This window comes from Triturus cristatus, chromosome 8, assembly GCF_964204655.1.
Source record: "Triturus cristatus chromosome 8, aTriCri1.1, whole genome shotgun sequence".
Lineage (NCBI taxonomy): Eukaryota > Metazoa > Chordata > Amphibia > Caudata > Salamandridae > Triturus > Triturus cristatus.
Window position 1 is genome coordinate 1,130,865,968 of NC_140591.1, and position 23,990 is coordinate 1,130,889,957.

General features: G+C 42.9%; 1 protein-coding gene across 1 annotated transcript in view; it reads left to right on the top strand.

Moving 5' to 3' along the window:
- Positions 1–6,644: 6,644 nt before the first annotated feature.
- LONRF2 (LON peptidase N-terminal domain and ring finger 2) overlaps positions 6,645–23,990 on the top strand; it is a 264,732-nt gene continuing 247,386 nt past the window's right edge. Inside the window, exon 1 of the mRNA XM_085622770.1 lies at positions 6,645–7,865. Within this exon, the coding sequence (XP_085478896.1) occupies positions 7,220–7,865 (646 nt within the window). The 5' untranslated portion in view covers positions 6,645–7,219. The remainder of the gene's footprint in view (positions 7,866–23,990) is intronic.

Genomic DNA, 23,990 nt, shown 5'->3' on the forward strand with positions numbered 1-23,990 from the left:
AAATGGTTCGACCGTTCCAAGCTTCCAAATGGTTCATCCACCATTGCAGCTCTAGGCGAGATTCGAGATCTAATTCTATTTGATCGGAATACGCAAGACCTTGTCGAAGATGTCTGATCTTTAGGCGCTGAAGAGCCCGATAATGGAGGGGGCCTGGGAAGATAGCCTGAATGGAAGCCGAGAGAAGGCCGACTATCCTTGCAAGGGTTCGGAGAGAAATGAAGGGATGGCGCAGAACCTGGGAAATCTCCGTCTGAATAGTGGAGATCTTGGACTGAGGAAGAAACAGGGAAGCCAAAGGGGAGTCTATGCGGAACCCCAGAAACTCCATACTCTGAGTCGGAATGAGAGAGGACTTCTCTAAATTGAGGAGGAAGCCTAATTCGAGTAGCAGAGAGCGAGTAATGTTGAGATCGTTCAATAATGCCAGTTTGTCTAGGTTCATGAGGAGGATATCATCGAGATAAATGATGAGTCTGATCCCCAGAGATCTTAGATAAGCTACGACGGGTCTCATTACTTTTGTGAAGCACCAGGGTGCTGAAGAAAGACCGAAAGGCAGAGATCGAAAACGATAAGTGACGTTTTGCCATTGAAATTGGAGGAATTTCGTGTGCGATTCGTGAATAGGAATAGAAAGATAAGCGTCTTGGAGATCGATGCGAATCATCCAATCGTTTTGACGCAGAGTGTCTCGTAAATGTAGAATTGTTTCCATTTTGAAGTGGCGATAAACCACGAACTGATTGAAAAATCTGAGATTGATCACCGGTCTCATCTTTTTGTTCTTCTTTTGAACAAGAAAAAGGGTGCTGAGAAAACCTGAGGGATCGAAGGGAGAAACGAGAATAGCTCTTTTGGATAGAAGGGCCTGTATTTCTGAGGTCACCAGAAGGGACATTTCTGAGGAGAACACCAGAGGCGGAGGAAGAATTTCTTGAAAAGGTGGAGCGTAAAACTCGATACGATAACCTTGGACGGTGTTGAGAACCCAAGGATCTGCAGTAAGGGTCTGCCATCTGTGAAGGAAAAGAGATAAACGACCCCCTACAGGAATAACTGCACTCACCTTGTTGAGAGTTGTTGTTGTGGCGGAAACCACGTTGGCCCCTGCCTCTGTAACCCCGACCTCTTTGGGGGTAAAATTGGGGCTTGAAATCCTGTTGGTTGGAGTTGAAGGAACCACGGGAGCCTTGGGATTGGAAACCACGGCCGGTAGAGTGGCTCCTGCCTCTTCCGGCCCTGCCAAAAACCCGAGAAGGAAAGACCTTTTTGATGGATTGCTGCGCTTTATCCAAGGAGGCAAAGGTGGTGACGAACTTACTTAAATCTCTCACCAACGAATCCCCAAAAAGAAGACTGTCAGCCTTGACACCAGGATCAAGAGGGGCAAGGTTGGCAAGCTTGGGATCTAACTTTATTAAGAGGCCCCTTGAGGCGCTCGTGAGTCAAGGCTGCATTGGTGTTGCCTAAGAGACAAAAGGCTCGCTGGACCCACAACGATATCTCTTCTGGATTAAGATCCGCGCCATCAAGGCGAGCTGTCTCTGCCAAATCAAAAATGCGGGCAGGAGGACCCACTAAATCAAGCAACTTGTCTTGGCAGAAGACCATGCCCTATCAACCCCTTTACGCAGATCCTTGCCAAATTTGGAAAAGAAAGTGAGGAGAGGTTGATCAATAGCAGGAGTTGAAGTGATATGGGAAGGGAGAGAGGGCTTCGGGCATTCAGACTTTAGTTTAGCCCTGACAGTTTTGTCCAAAGGAAGACGAAGTCTTGAGGTAATATACTCTCCCACGTGGTCAATGGGGAACCATTCTGTAGAATTAGGGTGCCTGATAGAAGCAGGGTCAAAGAGAGGGGTACCCTCGGGATCAAGCACCGGCTCCGATGCAAAAGCATTTAATTTCAATTTCTTAGGAGGAGACGATGGGTTTACAATATCAAAGATATCATCAAGGTCAGTGGCGTCACCCATATCGTCATCGGTATCATAAATTGTAGAAATGACCAATTTCTGTGGTACCTCTGGGTTGTTGGACTTGACCTTACGTTTACCAGCTGAACATTTTAACCCCTCCTTAGTAGGAGGCCTGGGAGGAACCACGTCCTCTGTCATATGTGAGGAAGACTCACCAACCACTTTTGACGCCAAAGAAGAAACCTTGGAGTGTACCACTGTAAGTTTTCTGCTATCCCCCGCCGATTGGGCCATTGCTTTGGTCATTATGCTTAAGAGTGAATTTTCCATAGTCTTTGAAAAACGCTTCATTGAAGCTTCAACAGCAGTTTCTACTGAGGAATTAATAAAGGAACTTAAATCCTCTTTAAATTCTTCCCCTTCATTATCATTATGCTCGTCTGAAACCTGCATGGTGAAAGGAAACTGGGAAACCTGCCACAAACCAGACGAGAAAGGGTTAACTGCTCAGAAATGAGAATGGGCGCATGAAAAGGAGGAAAAACCCCTCCCTCTAGGGGCGTGTAAAACCGAGGACGGTAGAACACAAAGGCTGAGGAAACGAAGCGTGTGAGGCAGACACAAACAGAGTCGTCGAAGAAAAACTGTGAAGAAACTGTGAAGCGCTGCGCCACCGGTTGAAGAAGCCAGCGACCGGTGAGAGAGGCACGCGTGGAACACACTAAGCGTGCAAAGCACGGGGGAACAGAAAAAAGGGAATTTTATGTACGCGCGTAGGAGCGCGAGGGAGACAGAAGCAACGAAGCTTCGCTGTAAAGCCCAATACTATTATAGTAAGAGCACAATTCAATAAAACATTACCCATAAAACAATATAAATGATAGAAAGGTACTTATCTTGACTGCGAGCAGCAAGAAAAGAGGGCTGTTAGCAGTCACGATAGACCTTATACTACTACTTTGGTTGTGATTGGACAATATTTTTTTCTTTGTTTCCCATTGGCTGGTAGTTCTTTTACCAAGCCTTCTGGGAGTGGAAGTTTTATCTTGCTGCTATTGAAATAAAGCAAGAAAAGTAAGCATAATAGGAGCCTCCGGTCTTGCCATAAAATTACTCTTTTGTGTTTGTTTTGCTTAAGTTATCCTTTGGGCCTAAAAAACAAAATGGCCACCAACGAGACACGAGGTGATGGCCACCATCCCACGAGGTTTCGGGTGAAGTGCGCCTGCGCAACAGTTTGTTCCTGTGGCCTCGTCATGACCCTTGCCTTACTGTACCCGAACAAGGCCACGGTGGGAAATCAGCCAAGTGACAGTACAATGGACGTTTACAAAGAAACCGGAATAAACTGAACTATGACATAACCCCTCAAACTGTGCTAAACCTCACCGGACGATCTCAACAACCAATCAGAATTGCCCAAAATTTGTAAATTGTTGCATTTTACCTTCATTTTATTCTAAATTACGTGGTAGAATAGACAGAATACTACCCTTTTTTTTTTCTTCCTCTCATCATCGACAAATCTTTGACGAAGACGACGGTGACTCTACGTGACTACCTAGGGTGACCGATGCGTTCCTGAATCTTTGACGGACTAAATGCTGCCCATCATCTGATGAACTGCGAACTTATCCAAACCTATGGGCATAGGTAAATGCTTGCACGTCCTGGGACCTTGCCCATCCTTTGGGTCTGTAGCGTGCTGAGCGGAAACTCTGATTTGCTAAATGACTGACGATTTGACTACGTTATGTTAATCATTTAGAGGACGCCCCATAGCCAGATAAGGTAAATATGGTGTTCTGTGATTTACATGAAAATTGATATAGATTTGCTTAATGCTGATTTAAACTTTTCAATAACTTTAGATAAACAAATATTGATTAAAAAGAAATGCGTTCGTGTGATTTATTGAGGGAGATAAGATCGGAATCTTGAAATGTGTTTTAGCTGGTTCTAAAATCATCATCAACCAATCCAACTAATTTGATCAATCGATCACATGGGAGGAGTGCCTTGATGTTTTAAGATTGAGATCTGCTGGAGAAAGGGTATTAATGTGTAGATATGTAAATTATTTTTATTTTCATAGATCATAAGGTATTCCTTTCATGACGAGTGTTTGAACCGCTCATCTCTCCTGTATGTACCGACCAGTGTGAAGTGACGTGTGAATGTTGGTTTTATGGGCCCCACCAGTGACTGCATGTGTGAAAGTATTAGTATGAGGTCTGGTCTGTGACGAAGGGAGAATATTTGGTACGGGTCTCGTTCTGTTCCCTGTTACCTAGGTTTCAGCGCTCCATCATTACGATGGAGGACTCACCACTCAGCGTGAGTAGCTGGTTCCCCTTCTTCTTGGGGTGATGTTGTATCTTCCAAGGCACAAAAAAGAGACAAGGAAATCCCTAAAAATCAGACGGGACCAAGGGTAGACAAGTATTTTAAAGAAACAGTGGTCCCATTCAACAAGAGTAAGAATAAATATCACAATAACTGAAATAAGAAATTGGAGTTCACAAAAATGATCAATGCAAATGATGCAAAAAAAAATGTGGGTGATGATTAGGAACAAGTAATAAACAGAACAATTAGTGAGCTAGCCGTGAGGAGGTTAGAGGGGAAATCAGCCGATTTCCTTAACGCAGGCAGGTGACGTAAAAGGTGACTTTATAATGAACAGTTGAAAATACATAAAAGTCAGATCAGCATCTCATACTCAATCGACAGATATACAATAAAGTATTGAGTTTAGAGACTTAGGTCGACGACGTTACGATCCCCATTCGAATAGTGGGATCTCTTCTGGACAAGGCGATGGTAAGGGTGCCTGGGAAGTTAGCCTGGGCAGGTGAGGGAAATAAAATAGGAGAGGGGAGGGAAAAAGGGGGGGGGTTGTTAAAATAGGAGCTGGTTGAAGCGAGGAAGTAGAGAGGAAAGGATGAAAGAGAAGGGTGATCAAAAATGGGACAATGTTGTATGAAGGTCAATAGGGTACGTGGCGAGTGGTAAATCAGGTGGTAAAGAAGGGTGAAGACGGTCTGTTGAGGAAGATGTAGTTAAGGTAACGTAAGGTGTAACCAGAAGAGTGATGGAAGAAAGAGCAGGGACAGCAGTAAGATGTAGGCCATCACGTAAATCCACCATATCCCCTACATCTTACTGCTGTCCCTTCTCTTTCTTCCTTTCCTCTCTACTTCCTCGCTTCATCCAGCTCTTATTTTAACAAACCCCCCCCCCTTTTTCCCTCCCCTCTCCTTTCCTATTTTATTTCCCTCACCTGCCCAGGCTAACTTCCCAGGCACCCTTACCATTGGCTTGTCCTGAAGAGATCCCACTATTCGCATGGGGATCGAAACGTCATCGACCTATGTCTCTAAACTCAATACTTTATTGTATATCTGTCGATTGAGTATGAGATGCTGATCTGACTTATACGTATTTTCAACTGTTCATTATAAAGTCACCTTTTAAGTCACCAGCCTGGGTTAAGGAAATCGGCTGATTTCCCTTCTAACCTCCTTACGGCTAGCTCACTCATTGTTCTGTTCATTACTTGTTCCTAATCATCACTAAAAAATGTTAGCATAATTTGTATTGATCATTTTTGTGAACTCCAAGTTCTTATTTCAGTTATTGTGATATTTATTCTTACTCTTGTTGAATGGGACCAGTGTATCTTCCAAGGCAGCACGCATGGGTTCCGAACCCCTCATCGCGAGTGTAATGTCGTGGACCCTAGGCCCACATGCTGCTCTACTATCAATCACATGGACACAGTAGTAAAATACTGGAACTGGCCCAGGGCATGTGCGCCCGGCCCCTTTTATTAGCAGGGTCACCTGACGGGTGAGCTAGGCCTGTGATTAGTGGGTGTGCTATAGAGGTGGAACACTAGAATGTGTCCAGCAGGACACTACAGTGACAACTTGCTATTTATAGCATTTGAATATTAAACTGCTACTTGGCTTAAACCTTTGCCAGTATTAAGCGTGAAATAGTACTACTTCTATATTTTTCACATTAAGCGTCATAAATAGTTTTTTCTTGCTTTATATTTTAGTTAGCCTGACTAAATAAATGATTTGGTCGTCCATTCTCGCGTATTTGCAGAAGCCCCAAGTTTCATGCACTTTCAAACAAAATAAACGGTCTTGAACATAACTTTTTTGAAGCGAAAACCAGCCAAGTAGCTAAACAGACGAATGCAGTAAAGCAATACACTTGGAGATGGGGCGGAGCGAGCACGACTGGAGACGTCCAGCGAAATTTGTACGCAAAAATATCTGCTGGCATGTAATTCTTTGAGGTAGAGCTAACATAAGTAAGACTGTAATGTAAACAACGGGTCGGCCGCTGAGAGTAAACAGGCAACTGGCGAACGCAGCGGCCATATTAGAGAGGGGTTTGCTCTATTCAAAACAGTAAGACGGACAAAAGGAAAGGAGAATGTATTGTCACCACTTATGGAATTATAGTCCAGTAAAAAATCGGAGCTGTTGATATTAGATTGCAACAATCGAATGTGAAATACCTAATGAATAAAAGGCATTCACTTATTTTCCTTAAAACGCAGGAGTTCACAGCTAGCTCAGTGTGTCTTTCGGGAAAGGTGTAGTTTCCCTGACATTGTTCGTCAGTGGAGGAAGGGATCTGGCGCATCAGCCTTTTTTTTTTTACCAGGTCGGAGTATACGGACGAGCGACCCATACAAGGACCACTACGTCAATGGGATTACAGGAGGCACCGGTGGAATCCGCCCAGACCTACAGAGCGCTCGTTAGTTGCAGTGACATCTACAGACCTCCAGACTAGACAGGGTGCAAAAATAAACTGAACTGGGTTAACTCACGCTACGAGCTATGTAGCGAAGATACCATATCTGCATACATAACACCTTCCAACAAAGCTCCAATGCCAGCGAACAACTGACAGGAGGTACATCAGCCAATCCTACTACAAGACTTCCGCCAACCAATGCCAGGGCATCATACTCCGTCCGACACTCCAGGAATGTCTCCGCCTCCCTGAAAGGTTGAAGTCTCTTGTGTGTGTTACATATCGTCCCTGCGCCCCGTAAAGCTCGTAATTACAGGGCATAATGCTCCCGCAGAAGAAGAAATCGTAGACTGTAAAGTAAGATAGCTGTCAAGGCCGGGGCATCTGGACAGGGAGTCACCCCCTCGGCGCGCGCTCTCTGCAATGGGGAGATAGGGGCGGGAGAGCGGATTTCGCTTTCCGGCCACCATGCACGACTAAGGGGAGCTGTGGGACCTGCCACTTGTCTCCCCACCATGGAGGCAGGGGTCTCCTCAGAGATGCTGCAGGTGGCCGAGGAGGCGGCACGTGCCGGGGACTATGGGTTGGCAGCCGAGATCTACGCCTCGCAGCTGTCCGAGCTTCCGAGCCCCGAGCGGAGCCTGTGCCTGCGGCGGGGAGAGGCACTGGCCCGAGCTGGACGCGTGTCGGAGGCTTTGGACTCTTACAGCTCCGCGGCAGCGCTGGGGAGGCTGCGGCCGGAGGAGCTGGGGCCGTTGGTGGAGAGCGTGGCGAGCAGCCTGCGGGGGAAGGACTTACCGGCTGCACCGGTGGGAAGTGACTCTAGACTGGTAGACCTCCCTCCGATGCTGTGCTGTCCATACTGCAGACGCCTTCTGCTGGAACCAGTCACAATGGCCTGTGGCCACAGCTTGTGCCGGAGCTGCCTGCGGCCTGTGTCCGAAGACAAGGCACCCCTCCAACAGTGTCCGTTATGCGGCCCCCAGAGCACGCCCCTGCCCGCGGGCTGCCCTCGAGTGAACGTGGTACTGGGCAGCCTGCTACAGAGGATATTACCTGGAGAGAGCTTGGCGCGTACCCTGTGCGAGGAGGCGCAGACCCTACGGCGGAAACAGCAGCTGAAGCCGGCCCTGGACAAGTACATTCAGGCTGTAGATCTGGGTGAGTAGAAGTGTGCGAACTAACAAATTAACAGGGAGAGCCGAGCCGAGGTCTGTCCTGAACAGCAATAATACATTTATTGTATGATTAATTTAAAACCGTAACAATATAGAACATTGAACAGGCATTAAATAGTTCAGTTTTTAATTCAGTTTTTAATTCACGTTTATTTGGACCATAGATCCATAAACAAAACACACAATATTTAAAATTACGTCTTAAAAAGTTCATTTCTTTTAAAACATTAAAATACATCTTAAAAACTCATTTACACGCCTTTATAACCTAAGTTGCACATCCTCTATTTGCTACAGCTCAATAAGGGTATTCAAAAATACTTTAACTTTTTGCATAAACTTCCCCATGGCAACAGCAATATCTAAATTAGTCATTTCGGTTAACAGTGCGACTGCCTGTATCCTAGTTTTTATGTCATATAACTGATATTAATGGTTTTAAGAACCTGCATTGTAATTCTAAATGCCTGTATCCTAGTTTTTATGTCATATAACTGAAATAATGGTTTTACGAACCTGCATCGTAATTCTAAAAGCCTGTGGCAATCTAATAATATATGTAACACATCACAGTGTGTATGCTAAGTGCAAGTACATCTTCCCATCTTGTCGATCATGGCGCCTTTTACCATATAAGTAGTATAACATGGGTTTACCCCGATTCTTACCCTAAGGACCTCCCTCCGTAATCCACAATCAGGTAGCCTATCAATATAAGGGAAACATTGATTATCTTCCCAAGCCATAATCATGAAATGTACTGATGGTTTATTCCCAAGATACTTTCGATCCTCTACAAAAAATATTTCCTTCCCCAGCGATTTGAGGATCTTTTTATCAATATTTACCACAGAATCATTAGGGCCCAGGGTAACCTCCATCCTACGGTATAGCTTCTTCATGGTTGCCCTGATCTCTTTTGCCCATCTTAACTCGCTTTTCTCTACTTCATTTTTACACCATTGGGATACTTTTATGTTTCCATCAACCCCTAATCGTTGCCAAAAACGAAGCAGGGCCATACCAGCTAACATACCCCATGAAGTCAGTCCTAATTCCAATCTTACGGCCTGAACCATTGACGATTGAGGGAGTGTAAATACGTTTTTAAAATTTTTACCTTCCTCAAGGTCCCAGGTCATCTTCCTACTTAGATATCTCAATTCTGCACCATACAAAAATTGTGGGGGTACCATAGCGGAATAAGCTTTTAACACTGGGCCATCCGACATTTCACCATAGGCTTTGTTAAATATTTTCAGGCCACTGATTGTTGTTGAGGATCTCAATTTTAATGCATCTAAATGGGTATACCACTTCATGCTCTTCTCAAACCATATCCCCAGATATCTGTATTCGGAGACTGATTCCACTTTCTCGGTCCCCATCCACCAAGTAAAACCGGATTTTTTTCGACCAAAAGTCAAGGTTTTGGTCTTCTCCATATTAATCACCAGTTTTTTCTTCAGACAATAAGCTTTAAAAGAATTCAGTTTCCTTTGCAAGCCCACTTCGGTCTGGTCCATAATTACCAGATCGTCAGCATAGAGTAAGCAGGCAATATGCTTCCCATCTAGTTTCGGGCTAGGCCCAATTGGTTCCCCTAGAATCGAAGGCAGATCTGCCAGGAACAAAGAGAACAACAGGGGAGCCAATACGCATCCCTGCCGTAGCCATTAAATAGTATTTAGCTCAAGGCCAAAAGTTGTTTAAAATCAATTATAGTTATCTTATTATCAGTGTGGTTATTTAAAATCGATTGCCATTTGATCAAAGTGCATTGGGAATAATAGATCTTTGTGGCCTACGTATCCTTCACAAACTTGTGGTATCAAAAGAATAGAAAGTGTATTTTAAATCAGCAGTCATTACATAAAAGGTCATGTGATTGGAATCTTTTGGAAATAAACCGGGTGCTGCACAGTTGAAAAGAAGTACAAGGCATCAGGTAGGTACTTCGTTTATCGTGTCCCGTTCAGGCAGCTCCCAGGCAGCAACTGCCAAACCAGTGCATTCTGAGTTCCACACAGGGAACACCAACAAAGAACATAGTGAACATTCCAATGCAGATCCCCAACACACCCCCCTTCCTTCACAATATAGCGAAAAACAAGAACAAAGAAAAATAAAACAAGTGCAACTAACAGTGCATCATATTATTTGGCGGTCATCGCTGCACTTAGTTGGGTTATTTTGAGCAGGTCCTGCACCACCTTGAAGTATTCATGCCAGTTCCGAAGGGACCATGGTAATGAAAATCCAGGTCGTAGCTAGGCCTGGGCGGTAAATTCCGTTCCGCTCGCGGAATTTGCGGAATTTGGGTAATATCGCGTTCCGCGGAGAACGCGAAATTGCCCAAAATCTGCGTTCCACGGCTTCGCGAAATGTTTTGCTTGTTCACATTCTCAAAATGCGTGTTCGCGAGATATTTCCCCCCGAGCACGCAAACAGCGATTGCGAAAAGGAAAAAAGCATCGCGAACAAGCAATTCCACGTGTTGGCGGAATTTCTGCGTGTTCGCGGAGATTTTTTACCGTTTTGCGGAGATTTGCGTGACGCGATTACGCAAATTCCGCCCACCCCTAGTCGTAGCGTCGCTGCAGGTCCTTAAGCCATTCGTTAAAAAAAGTGGCTTTAGCAATGTCTGCCTAGAATGAAGTAGCGACGTGCAAAAGCAGAGTAGGTGTGGGAAAGATTCAAGTTTTGTAACCACACAGCCTGCACTGCGCAATTTTGGAGAGGAGCGACCAGTTTGGGTTAAAGTCTTTAATTTGTAGTGTCATCATCCTCTCAGCCAAAATTTAAGTGACGCAGGCTTTACCAATTGAACAACTAAGGTATGGCTGTGGCTTTAAGCCGACCTGGTGTTCATTGTCGCACAAGACTGCCAAGACTTGTGAGAATTAAATAGTCTTAATATTTTCCACATCAGCAAGTTTCGAGAGAACTCTTGTCCGTTTCTTCAATATGCTTTTCAATGCTGTGTGAGGGAGCGATGGAGAATTTAATGCGTTTAAGTCTATTTGGAGGGCATCTGCTGATGCCTTTAAATATATGGGTTGTGTTTTTTATAGGGGCTGTTTTTGGTTTTGAATATATTTTGAAGAATAAACTTCAGCGTGACTTGCGTGGACGTGATGCATCTATAATAATATTTCAGGATAGAGCCCTTGTTGGTAAATTTTAGGGTCTCTAAGCCAAATTCTAATCTCACCAGCGATCACCTGGTATAATATGGCAGCCTAAACACACTTTTGTAGGCTTTTAGATGTAATTTTTCCATGCTTTTGGTGAGTAGTCCCAGGAAAGCCTCACTGCCCTAGGTAATGACGAATTGTAATGTGGCTCTAAGCACTTTTTAGATTGGTGCTGAAGAAGGGCTTTCAAGGGAGGCTTTCAATTGCCTCAGTGTGGTGGTAATTAGTGCAACCTTATCTTTGAGGTGATTCAGATGCGTTTTGGTTCCCCCATTTGCCAAGAGCCAGGGAATTGTACGATTTTGCACCTGTTATTTTTAAGGGACGAAGGGACCAGTAACGATTTGTTTGCTTACGCATCCTTCCAAATGAGACCACTTTTGTTTTTAAAGTGTTAACTATCATCCTGTTTGTGTTGTTATAGGTATGGAGGGCGTTAAGGGCTCTCTGGATCCCTATTTTTGAATTATCAAGGAGAACTATATCGTCCACATACTGTAATATTGTAATCTTAGTTGTTCCTATTTTTGGGGGAATTTGGTTCTTGTGGCTCAGTAATGTAGACATATCTGCCGTGTATAAGTTAAAGAGCATTGGGGCTAGTACACATCCTTGTTTTAGACCTTGGTTGGAGTTGATCTTTTTTGATAGAGCAGTGGCCGAGAGCTTGACCCTCACCCAAGTTCATGAATAGAGTGCAATAATAGCATTAGGCAGGTCGCTTGGAATGCCCCAAGCCTGGACTTTGCTCCATAGGATTCCCCTATCCACCAAATCAAATGCAGACGAGTAGTCAATAAAACATGCATAAAGAGCTTGTGATTTCTGGGTGTTCGCCTGGTGGATGAGATAGGAAAGGGTAATTATGTTGTCCAGTGTGGAGGAATTTGCTGTAAATCCTGTTTGGCGAAACAGGATTATTGGATGTGTTGTTGCCCATGACTCCAGATATTTTAAGATGACTGAGGCATATATCTTGGCCTCTATGTCCAAAAGGGCGATCAGATGATAGTTGGAGGGAGTCTGTTTATCGCCCTTTTTGAAAATTGCGTATGTTGTCAGAGCACCATGCGGACGTTAACGTCATGATCTCACCAATGGAGGGATTGGGGAAGGCAGTGGGATCGCTTGTACTGCCATCCAGGGTGAGGACTTGCGGAAGGGTCCGAGGGGGTAATGGCAGCACATTTCCCCCCATGGTGGCTGGTAGAATAAGCTGAATACATTTTTAGCATATCGGGGGTCCTGCAATAGATGTGTCCAGTACATCCATAGCACCCAAGTGGTTAATGCCAGGTGCTAGGATCTTTACTGTTTAACATGCAGCGAACATGCTTCTAAATCTGACAATGTCGAAGAAGCTAAAGTTACATTATTTGGTAACATTGCTTGTAATGGATTTTGTGATTCTGGTGTAGATTCCTTGCCTTTAAAAAAGCCTTACCCATCATGCTGGTCTGATGAAATATTTTCACTCAGTCAAAGCATAGTGGAGTGGCACAGGGCACAGGGTGCAGGGCATGTTTGCCGTCTGTGCACTTTGTCCTGCGATGCCGATGGTTACTGTGGACAGGCATGCTGGGAACAAGGAAGGATTTGCACGGAAAGTGATCACAGGATGGAGTTAGCGACAGGCAGATATAGACAGGCTTTGAAACCATTATGTCAGTATCTGCAAACAAAGAAACATGGATTTTTCAGAAGATGACGCACATTTTCTCACCCCCTCCCCCCTTTTCCAGATATGAGACAAAAAGGAAATGCTGTTTTTTTTTTCTTCAAGTTTGGAACCTAAATTAGATTAGGCTTTCAAAAGCAAAATACTGATTAAGATAGAGCAATCCCTGAAACTAGGAGATGGCAGAAAAGGCTGTCAAATACCTATTGAGTGTAATAACGTAAGTCGTTCAAAAGTCCAGGGATGTGTCAAAGGGATCGGACCACAAAGCCCTTACAAAATACATGGAATATACAACAGTCAACCAATGCCCTTGCTTTATTCTCCTTTCTTTTAGTAAGTGATATGTAAATGTTGTATGTGAAGACATTTTAGACAAGTAAGCTATAGCAATACTTGTACATATAGTTATGCTAATGAAGCAGTATTGCCCTGCAGGCCCGTAATCCATCGCCAGGGCCTCCTGAAATCAGCCATCTCCAGCAGGTACTGCGTGCAGGGGTACAAGGCAAGTCAGAGGTGCTTGAGCTTTATAGGTACGGGCTTTCTATGGCTGCATAGTTGACCATGACGGGCACATTTCGGTACTTTTTTATTTAAATAATATTTTGCATTTTTTCATTGCTACCCTAATGTGCCTCAGAATTAGGTTTTTGTGCTAACACGTGTAGGATGTTAGACTACTGTTATTGCACAGGGAGCACTGGTTTAAAAACTCATATTTCACTGTACTGTTTTAACCATTGATCACTTTCAGTAATTTGTTAAATTACATTTTCCCTGTAAATTATGTTTTGAAGTCTGGAAATTATAGTATGGCACAATATACATAAGTGGTTTGCAGTACTGCTTTAATTACACTTTTCTGTTTCAAAATTATGTAATATTAATAAGGCAAGATAGATAAAATGTTAGGATTTACGGTGACTAGTCCAAATTGCTCATGCTTTAGTATTAGGCCACCAGAATCCCTCAGTGACGCTATAGGACAATAATGCAGCATTAAACGTGTGTGTCGAATATTCCACAAGAAGCCTTGAAGTTCAAAGAATATTTCACTAGTCCCTATGAAATGGGGCATTCCACAGGGATGTGGAACTTTGTAAAATACCTACATGTCCAAGGGATGTGAGGCTTAAGAAATCTACCTATCCTGTGAAAAAAATCCTTTTGCTGCCATCCAGTGACGTGACAAATCATGGCAGCATTAGAAGAAAGCTCTGATAATAACCTTGCTTGTTATGTCAGAGTTCATCAGGCTAACCAATACATATTTCTCCCTCTAATGGCATGCAGGCCTAGGGATTTTTGTTGGCTGGAAAATAGTATATACACCATATTAAAGTAACAAAAAAATCTGTTTACTTAACTCCACACTGGTGTTGTACCGCAAACGTGTCACACTTGTGGGAGAAATAGTGTCACTCCAAAGGGAGCATGTGAAGATGAAGTAGCACTCGAGTCCTAATTTGTGAAAAATATAGGTGAGAGTAGGGCCATCGAGGAGTAACCTAAGTGGCCATAGACATTCCATTCATTTCAATTTTTAGAAAAACAGAAAACCTTCTCATGCTAAGTTGATGGTCTACATCTTTTTAGAAGGTAGTTAATTAGAGGTTCACCATAGTACCTTAGGAAGTCACTTCTCCTAGTCTCCTGTGTTGGGGCTGTTACAGAGAAGTCGGAGAGAGGCATTAGAAGTGTGTTTCGGTTGAGGTTTCGGAGAGCAGCAGTTGCCTTTGCACGTAAAGGAATACAAATTACTCGTGTGAAGGTCAGTTTTTAACTAGTTCATAGGTTAGGTGAGCGTCCCTGTTTAGGAGAGTTTTGAACTGGGCTAAAATAGTAAAACCACAACAGAAAGTGATCTGTACCTGGCGGACTGATGGGAGCCATAGAATGCAAAAGAAGAATTTAACTTTTGGTGTGGTTCCGATTATTTTGATCTGTCAAAAGAGTGCAGGGAGATCATCAATGCATTGTCACAGGACGGGTTAACGAAGGAATTGTCTGGCTGTTTATGAAATGAAAGGTTGCAAAATGTATAGGATAAAAAATGGATCTTTTAGAAATAATATTTCCCTTTATGGTAGTTCGCAGTATCCTAGATAAACTGAAGGAGGCATGCCTTTAACCTGTTTGCTTTTGATCACATGGTAGCTGTTTGTGTACAGTAACAGGAAATGTCCCCAGGAGATTTAACTTTAAAGTTCCATGTCGGGCTGAACCATCCATCTCAGTGGTCCTAAGGCATTCCATCTAAATGCTGTCTGTAAACTGTGGTCTCGGGGTGTGCTGTTTTGAACCCGGCCGAGTGCATGAGCTATGCTTTTTGGGGCGGAAATGACGGTTCGTCCAAAAACAAAGCAGGCCATTTTGTTTAGGTCGGTGTTATTAAATACTCAAAAGTCTTGGACTCGAATATTTGAAGAAGAGACGTTTTTTAAACCCAGTTGTTGTATGGGTTATTAGTGCTTAAGAATGCAGGAGGATTTGTCTGATACTGACCAGTAGTGTGAGTTATATCATAATTTATAAGGAGGGGATCAAAAGGTGTAGATCATGGTGGCCATGTTGGACAGGTGAAAAACCATCATGTATTACATTGGTTTGAGACAGTTCATTATTATCATATCATTAACAAAAAGTAATTCCATTATTCTCAAGGATTTTTCATAAGACTGATTACATTTACTAGCACCTGAGTAATTCAATTGATCATGTATATAATAGTATGTATTGTGACATGTGTCAAGATCTGTGTGATTGGAGACAAAATAAAACGAAGATCATTTCATTGCACTCAAGACTGTTTACCTAAAGCAGATTATATTTTCAAACCTATCTGCAATCCAGTTAGCCATGTTCACTTGTAATATCCAAAGTGTGATGGGTATCCTAATGTATGTGATGATACAGCCATATTTGGAGCAGTGGGATAACTCACATCATGTTGGTGTGGAACAAGTCCTCATTGTCATTATTAAAACACCAATTCTTGTATCATTCTCACAGCTTTTATCATGATAGCGTATATTATAAAACAATAATTCAATATTGATGGTCATTGTTCTAGCTAACATCCATATATAATCTTGACATGATTATGATGGGAGATAAATAATATAGTCGATCTGGGTGACCATGTTGGAAAGTTAAATGACACACATCATACATAGTGTGAAACAAGTTCTCATTGTCATCATTGAAACATGAATTCTCATATTATGTTTGTGGCTTTTATCGTGAGAATTTTATTCTAGGACAACAATCAGTCGAAGTAGGTTTTGTTCTAGATAATAATCCATATGTATTTTTTACATAGATGCCTTCATCATGTCCGAGATAAACAATTCTATTGCTGTATGAATACATATTTAAATTAGGTATGTTTTTATTCTGTAGACTAATGCTTTCCTACTAGTAGGAGGCTTAAATGTGATGGCCGTTAGAAAACAATTATTGTGAGATCAATTTGGACCATATTTGTAAAACTACTCCTAATCCATGAGCATTAGAATATTTTCTGATTCAATAATCCACTGGATAAAGTTAGCTAGAACTCTATGGATCGTACAATGTTTACAGACATTGATTTGAGTATTCCATTTGAACGTGATGGGTATCTTAGTATATGTGCCCTATTCTGGTAGAATTGAAATCTGCTAGGGTTGTTTTGGCATTCATCAAGCTATTAATTTATATACAGATACCAACCAGTTCAGTTGGGGCAGTTGGAGTTTTGTTGTGAATTTATGTGATCAGAGTAAGTCAGGATAAGTAATCTGTCTAGTAAGTTTATGATTAATCTAGAAGTTAACTTGTCATCTTGTGTAGTCATCTGATACAGTCCTCGATGTGCGTTTATTGGTCTAAAGTTAGTTACTTGCCATTCATAAGTGACATTTATGATTATAATGAGGGTACAGCCAGTGGGGCAATCTTCAAGCTGTTTGTATTGTGGTCACCGTGTCTTCAGCTGTATTGCTAATTTTGTCACGAACACAGAAATGTATTTCATGGTCTTTAAGGTCTGTATGTAATTTAGCTCACTGATTTCCCTCCTCGAGTCATCTTTGGGATTTGGGATCCTGCAGATGATACTAGAAGGGGCTGTAAAATTAGAGGGGATGGAAAGTGAGATGATTCTCAGATTGGACAAGGTACTTAAAGACCTTAACAAAGCATTGGTTCAGATATTTCCAAGGGCGTTCAGTAAGAAGGTGGGTGAGCACAAGGGAATTAAGCACCAGATTTACCCAAAAGAAATGCAGTTCCAGTCAAACTCTGGGTAAGAAATGTGCCCATAAATTATAGGGAAAAGCTCAAAGAGATTTGAAAAGACTTATGCTAGAAAGAAATAGTCACACATGTGAAATCCTATGAGTAGGTATCCATGGTGGTCCTCTCTCTGAAAAACTCTGTAAAATTAAGACACTATGCGTTGAGGTTAGAAGTTTTTAAATGCTTCAATTCTGATGGATTCCCACCCCCTCTCAAACTTTCATGAGATGGTCCCAACTTTATGTGGGCAGTGGTGTTCTGTATGCTTGAGTTGGCAAGTGCATATCCCAAGGTTGTATTGGATGAGGAGGCAAACTTTTCAGATTTGTCACACTAGAAGGCATATTGTAATGCTGCAGAATGTCTTTTGCACAGGCCAGTATGCCCTCCGTATGTCTGCTGTTGATGATGGAGTCTCCTGTGGGTCTTCCTGAAGTGATTGCTTTTCAGCACAATAGCCTTGTTTTTTGGGAGATAAGAGAAATATCATGATACAGACTTGCTGTAGTTTTAGAGGCATTGAGCGCTATAGGGTTGACTTTGAAGAAACTCCAAATGAAAGTTCAGTAGGAGTGAAGTCGAATATATTGGCCAACTCATTATTAAATGTGGTATAAAGCCTAAGGAGAATCTGAGTAAGGCTGTTGTGTAAGGGTCTACTCCACAGACCAAGGGACAGTTGCTTTTTTTTTTCGATTAACAGTTTTGTACCAAATTTGTTAATGCCTGAGCCACAAAAGTTGAACCTATGAAAAGCATTAAAAAAATGTAAATGTATTTGGGGAGAGCGTCAAAATTGGGGTTTTGAGAATCTTAAGCAACGGGTGGTAAATGCATCCAGTTTACAACAGTTCGTAATTGGGCAAGAATGTGTGGGCGAATGAATGATAGTAACTGGTCTGGATTAGGGGTAGGCGGAATTTGCATAATCGCGTTACGCAAATCTCCGCAAAACGGTAAAAAATCTCCCCGAACATGCAGAAATTCCGCGAACACGCGGAATTGCATGTTCGCGATGCTTTTTTCCTGTTCACAGTTGCTGTTTGCGTGCTCGGGGAGAAATATCTCGCGAACACGCATTTTGAGAACGCGAACAAGAAAAAATTTCACGAAGTCGCGGAAAGCAGAATTTTGGGCCATTTCGCGTTCTCCGCGGAACGCGAAAATACCGAAATTCCGCGAGCGGAACGGAATTTACTGCCCAGGCCTAGTCTGGATGCTGTCTTCATGTAGTGCAATAAACTTGTGGGTGGGGGGGGATGTTTCAAGGACTTAAAGACCTGCGGAGGGAAAGTACTCTGTCATTGAAGAAAAATTTCTTGATGTGTTTGGGCATCAGAATATTTCAGGATGTCCTTGTGGGGTACAAAATTTACCCTTCACATGATCATAAGCCATTTGTTATCCATGATGTCATTTGGTGGTGGCGGAGCTTGATTCGCTTCTTAGCTGCAAACCTTCCCTTATAAAACAGAGTGTATTCTAGGCAGAAACAATGCCTATGTGGTGGTTTTTGATGAGTCTGAGTGTGAAGTGCCTTACACCGTGAGAGATGTAGAAAATTCAGATTACCATGTTGCCTACTGAAAAATTATGGAATGAAAATGTGCTATTCTGTGATGACATCGTTTTTTGATTACATAAGTCAGGGACAGCCCGATGAACGTCACTTACCTGGTGATTTGGAGTGTTTCGTAAGGTCCGCAATTACCTCCTATTTGAAAACAATATTTTATTAATGGTAAACAAAAAAGATTTGCCTCTTGGTTAATGTAGAAAAGTATTTGATGTGATTTATGAAGGAACTTTGGGGGTGTCAACCATGAAGAGACATGTTTGTGAGTGCTACTGGTGGCTGTCCATGGATGCCCTTTTGGATTAGTAGGCCAGGGAATGTTCAGTATGTGCCTGTAGTGACTAGTCTACAAAGGTGTGTGTTGTAGAATCAATTAAACAACAAAAGAGTGACAAAGGGATAGGGAGCAAAAAAGAGAGAGGCACGGGCAAAAACCAAAAATATTTGTTAAAAGAACCCTCACTCACCAACCTAGTTGGTGACATGCTTCATCATCGGGTTCCCACCAGAGAGGCCGAATGCCTCTCTGGTGTGCTGCGACGCCTGTGTTACAGCGGAGCGGGTTTCTGGTTGTGAAGGGAAGTGAGATTAAAAGGTGAATGATTTTAACCAATGACAAGTTTATTCTTGGCAAATCAAAAACCAATAAAAACGTGAATTGGGCAAGTTCTGGCCAGTGATGTTGACCAGGGCTTGACCAATTTTTAGGTCGACATGTTTCTGCTTACGGTGCCTAATCGGCTAAGCTTTCATCAGGACCAAGGTAGTCTCCACGGCGGTATGCACACTCTAAGGCGCACCCTGACCTGTGGAGATCAAAAGGTAAAACTCACGGTTTTACCCAGGAGCCTCCTATTATCCGGGGCTCAGAATGTTTATGCTGTTGTTGTTACTAACATCATGGGTCCGGGAGGGGGGTAGTGAGCTATAGTATTTCCATGCTCGCACACTCCCGCGATCAACCTCGATCTGTCCTCCTCGGCCCTAGATCCGGGCCGAGGAGGACAGATCGAGGTTGATCGCGGGAGTGTGCGAGCATGGAAATACTATAGCTCACTACCCCCCTCCCGGACCCATGATGTTAGTAACAACAACAGCATAAACATTCTGAGCCCCGGATAATAGGAGGCTCCTGGGTAAAACCGTGAGTTTTACCTTTTGATCTCCACAGGTCAGGGTGCGCCTTAGAGTGTGCATACCGCCGTGGAGACTACCTTGGTCCTGATGAAAGCTTAGCCGATTAGGCACCGTAAGCAGAAACATGTCGACCTAAAAATTGGTCAAGCCCTGGTCAACATCACTGGCCAGAACTTGCCCAATTCACGTTTTTATTGGTTTTTGATTTGCCAAGAATAAACTTGTCATTGGTTAAAATCATTCACCTTTTAATCTCACTTCCCTTCACAACCAGAAACCCGCTCCGCTGTAACACAGGCGTCGCAGCACACCAGAGAGGCATTCGGCCTCTCTGGTGGGAACCCGATGATGAAGCATGTCACCAACTAGGTTGGTGAGTGAGGGTTCTTTTAACAAATATTTTTGGTTTTTGCCCGTGCCTCTCTTTTTTGCTCCCTATCCCTTTGTCACTCTTTTGTTGTTTAATTGATTTAATCTGGGGGAACAAGAGTGATAGTCCCTCACCCTCTCTTTGTTTTTGAGAAAGTGTGTTGTAGAATCCCAACCTGTGTGGCTCCCAGATGGACCAGTGCGCAAGTTGGGCACTGACGCGATTGAGTCTTTCTTTGTTCCTAGGCAAGAGGCTTACGGTGAAGTCCTTTTTGACTACTTCTCTAAATAGCCAGAGGCAAGGAGAATCACTTCAGAATCCATTGTGGAATTTCTCAATGTTTTCTGTTGCAAGGTTATTTCTGAGGAAATCCTCGAACAATGGTCCTGAGTTCACTTGTAGTGTTATGGAAGATATTTTCCTGTGTATCACCCTGAGGCCCTTTTGCCGTGTTTCACCCGAGTCAAGAGAGATTGTGGTCAAGGAGTGAATTCAATTGTTAATGAAAGGTGGTATTGAAATGAAGAAAGCTCTCCAGCCTCTGTTACTGTCCTACAGAACTACCCCAAGTAGTGTTGCAGGTGTGTCTCCTTACGAATTGTTGAGGGGCACTAAGATAGGTTCTAGACTCTAGCATTGGTGGATTTAAATAAATGGGGGCAGATTCCACAGTTGGTGTTAAGAAAATCAGGAAGGTGGAAGATATATATATATAAAAGGAGAATAGCAGTGTATATGGAGAGGAGGAGGGTAAAACACTTGTGTGTGGTTTTTTAGGTAGGTGACTTGGTCAGAACTGTTACCTGCCAGGGTAGGAAAGGGGTTGCTTTAAGGGTCAGATTCCCTTCGCATGACTGAAGTATTCAGAAAGTCTGAGAAGTGGAAGTTTATTTTCAAAGACGAGTGTGTTTTGGATACCCGATTCCACAAATCAAGCCGAACTGAAGGTGGCTATCCATTTATAGGTATTGCAAAATGGCTTTGAATCCTTGCCGATCTATTCCACTTGATTTGGGCAATGCACTTCAGTGTTTTCAGGATTGTAGAGGTTCTGTCTCTGAGGTTAATGTATTGATATTTTCAATATTTTGTCCTAGGGTGAAGTTTCTTCTTAGTATTCTTTTTTCTCTCCCTTCTGGTGTTTTTCGTATTTTGCGTTTTGAGTTCTCCTTGTATTAGTCACATTGACCACACCGAGGAAGGGAGGTGTGAGTTAGTGCTAGTAGTGGAAATTTGTATGAAGGTAGAGAGTCTGAAATGCATTTAGTGCTCTGTGGTGCATGCATGTTTGGTGCGTGTGGTTTGAATGAGGGAATGTTGGTGTGGACAGTTGCTAGTGATACTTATTTGTCTGGCACCTTCCTCTTGCGCTGCTCTCATGATGCTGCATTTTCTTCAAATAAATTACTGCATTAGCCTAAGGCGTGCCTCCAACATTTGTTTGCCCAAGTTATACAAGGTGCATAAATGTTGGTGCTTACGTTTTACTAGACTGATTGTTTGGATCTACTTCATGAGCCAGGCTGGTGTTCTGCGTGGGAGATAAGTGCAAACACATACATTTTTTTTAGCAGACTACTTTGCCTTCATTTTGCCTTGACCAGATTTCTTTGCTTGGGAGCGCATTAACTCCTCCCTCTTTCTCAGTATTTCAAATAGCGCTAGCAGAAGAAGAAGAAGCTGTTTTTAGGTCGCACCTGAGAATGCGTTGTCGCTTGCAAAACATTTATTTGCATACAGGGGACTTACTATTCATAGACTTTATTGCAAGTCTTATTGGCTGACTCCTGTGTGTGATCTGCATTTTTTACCTTGCCTCACCCATCACCCAGGGCAAAAAACTCTCCCTCTCTCTCCTGAAAACTAGACACCGGGGAGTCCAGGCAACCACAATACCCAGCTAGTTTTAAATTTGCACGTTTAAATACCAAACATCTGGAATTTGCAGAGCTCCACAAAATGACTACCACCCAGCTTTCCCACACTTTTCCCAATTAAAAACAAAAAGAAACGCTACCCCAAATATGTGGCTGGGGCCTAGTGCCCATGACAGAAGAAGATCAAACTAGGGACGATGAGAGCCCTTCGCGATGTCACCAAATCTATACAAGTGGGTAGCATTTTTAAGTGGAGACGTGTGGGAATGCTGTGTGGAAAAAATGTGTGGATCACTGCAGATTTCGGAACTGTACGTCACAGAAATGCAAGGAAAATGAACCATGTTGGTCGAGGATTGTAGTCGTGGTCTCTCTTCTCTTATGCTGATGACACACATATTGTGTTTCCCTCTCTTCTCCACAAGGACCCAAGCCCTAAGACCTCAACTTGGGACTGAGCAAAGTTGTCCTTTGGATGCAGAACAACCTGCTCAAATTAAATGGAGATAAGACCCAAGTTATGATCTTAGGCAAAATACATGATCTTTGGGGGCCTCAGCACTGGGCACCTGATTAAAACAAGCAGGTCTTTACACCCTTATGGAAAGCACGAAGAGAGCTCTCCTCTCTCAAGGAGGCTGGCAGGGAATTCCATTCCATAATGCTTGGTCACAGCCATATGCTAAAAATCCAAAGACTGTCTCTGCTCATGATTGGTATCAAACTGGGTATTGCCCAAACCATATGAGTAGTCCAGTAGAACTGTATTGTTGGGTTGGTCACTATTTCCATGTTCAGTGTTAGGCCCAGAAATGTTTTCAACTCTCCAAACGTAGGGGTAGTCCGCATGTGTGCGCTAGAATGACATGCCTGAGTGCTTCCATGCTCCCTCAACTACCGGCTCACAAATTTGTTACATGAACAATTCCTCAAGGAATTCTGCCCCTAGAAAAAGATGAAAGTAGTCCACAAGCAAACGTTTACTCCTGTATTGACCTTAGATCCTGGATCTCTAGTGAATGGGGAAATTACTGACTAAACTAACTTAGAAGTCTACCCAAAGAGTACTCTGACTGTGCTCGCTGCAGTACCTGCCTGTACCCTGCATTGGTCTACTGTGCCACTAGCTCTCTGGTGCATAGTTTGTGCTTGCGAAAGGACAACATGACTACCATACCCATGTTCTTCTGAATCATGGAGGATGAGCTCCCTATTAGGGGTTAGTATAAATCTGGCAACTTACTTTGGTGGTGGCTGCCACCAAGGGAATTAGATGGTTACATCTAGGTTTGGTTCAGGCTTGCTTCCTTGAGATTGCCCAAACCACATTGCATCTGTTTTGCAGTTTGAAGTCGAAATCTGGTCAGGGCACTCTTACAAGTCTGGAAGTAATGCGAAGAACATTATATGGACCAAGCATTGGCTAAGCCAATAGGTATGACATTGGCTGTATGCATTTTTGCTTTGTCAAGTTTTGTTTTGTTACGGTTTTTGTAAAAGTGTTGTTGAGAGAGCGACGAGTATAAAAAAAAAAAAAATTGGCTAAAAGCAAAAATGTGCTTATAGTGAAGGAGCAAAATGCTGTCACTCACAGTGAAGCTAACCGTTAATAGAAGTGGGCTCACGCGTTGAATTAAGTAAATTATGCATCAACAAACCAATGGATGAAGGGGTCTGGCCAGAAGCCCCTAATATATAAATAAACAACTATATATTATCCACAAAGAGCACAAAGCTGTCACTCGTATTGTTGGAAAGATCAGTCCTCCTTCCTGTTAGACCAGCTGACTTAGAGCACTTCCCGATCTTCGTAAGAGCCGCATTGCAACAATAATTAAATAATACATATAAATAAATAATATAACAATCAGAAGGTCTTGGCTAACACTTGCCCTTAAAACTGCTGTGCATCCCTTGTGCCATACACACCCCATTTATTAATGCTGTTTGAGCAGTAAGGTCCTCGAAATTGTAGGTAAACAAGGGAAG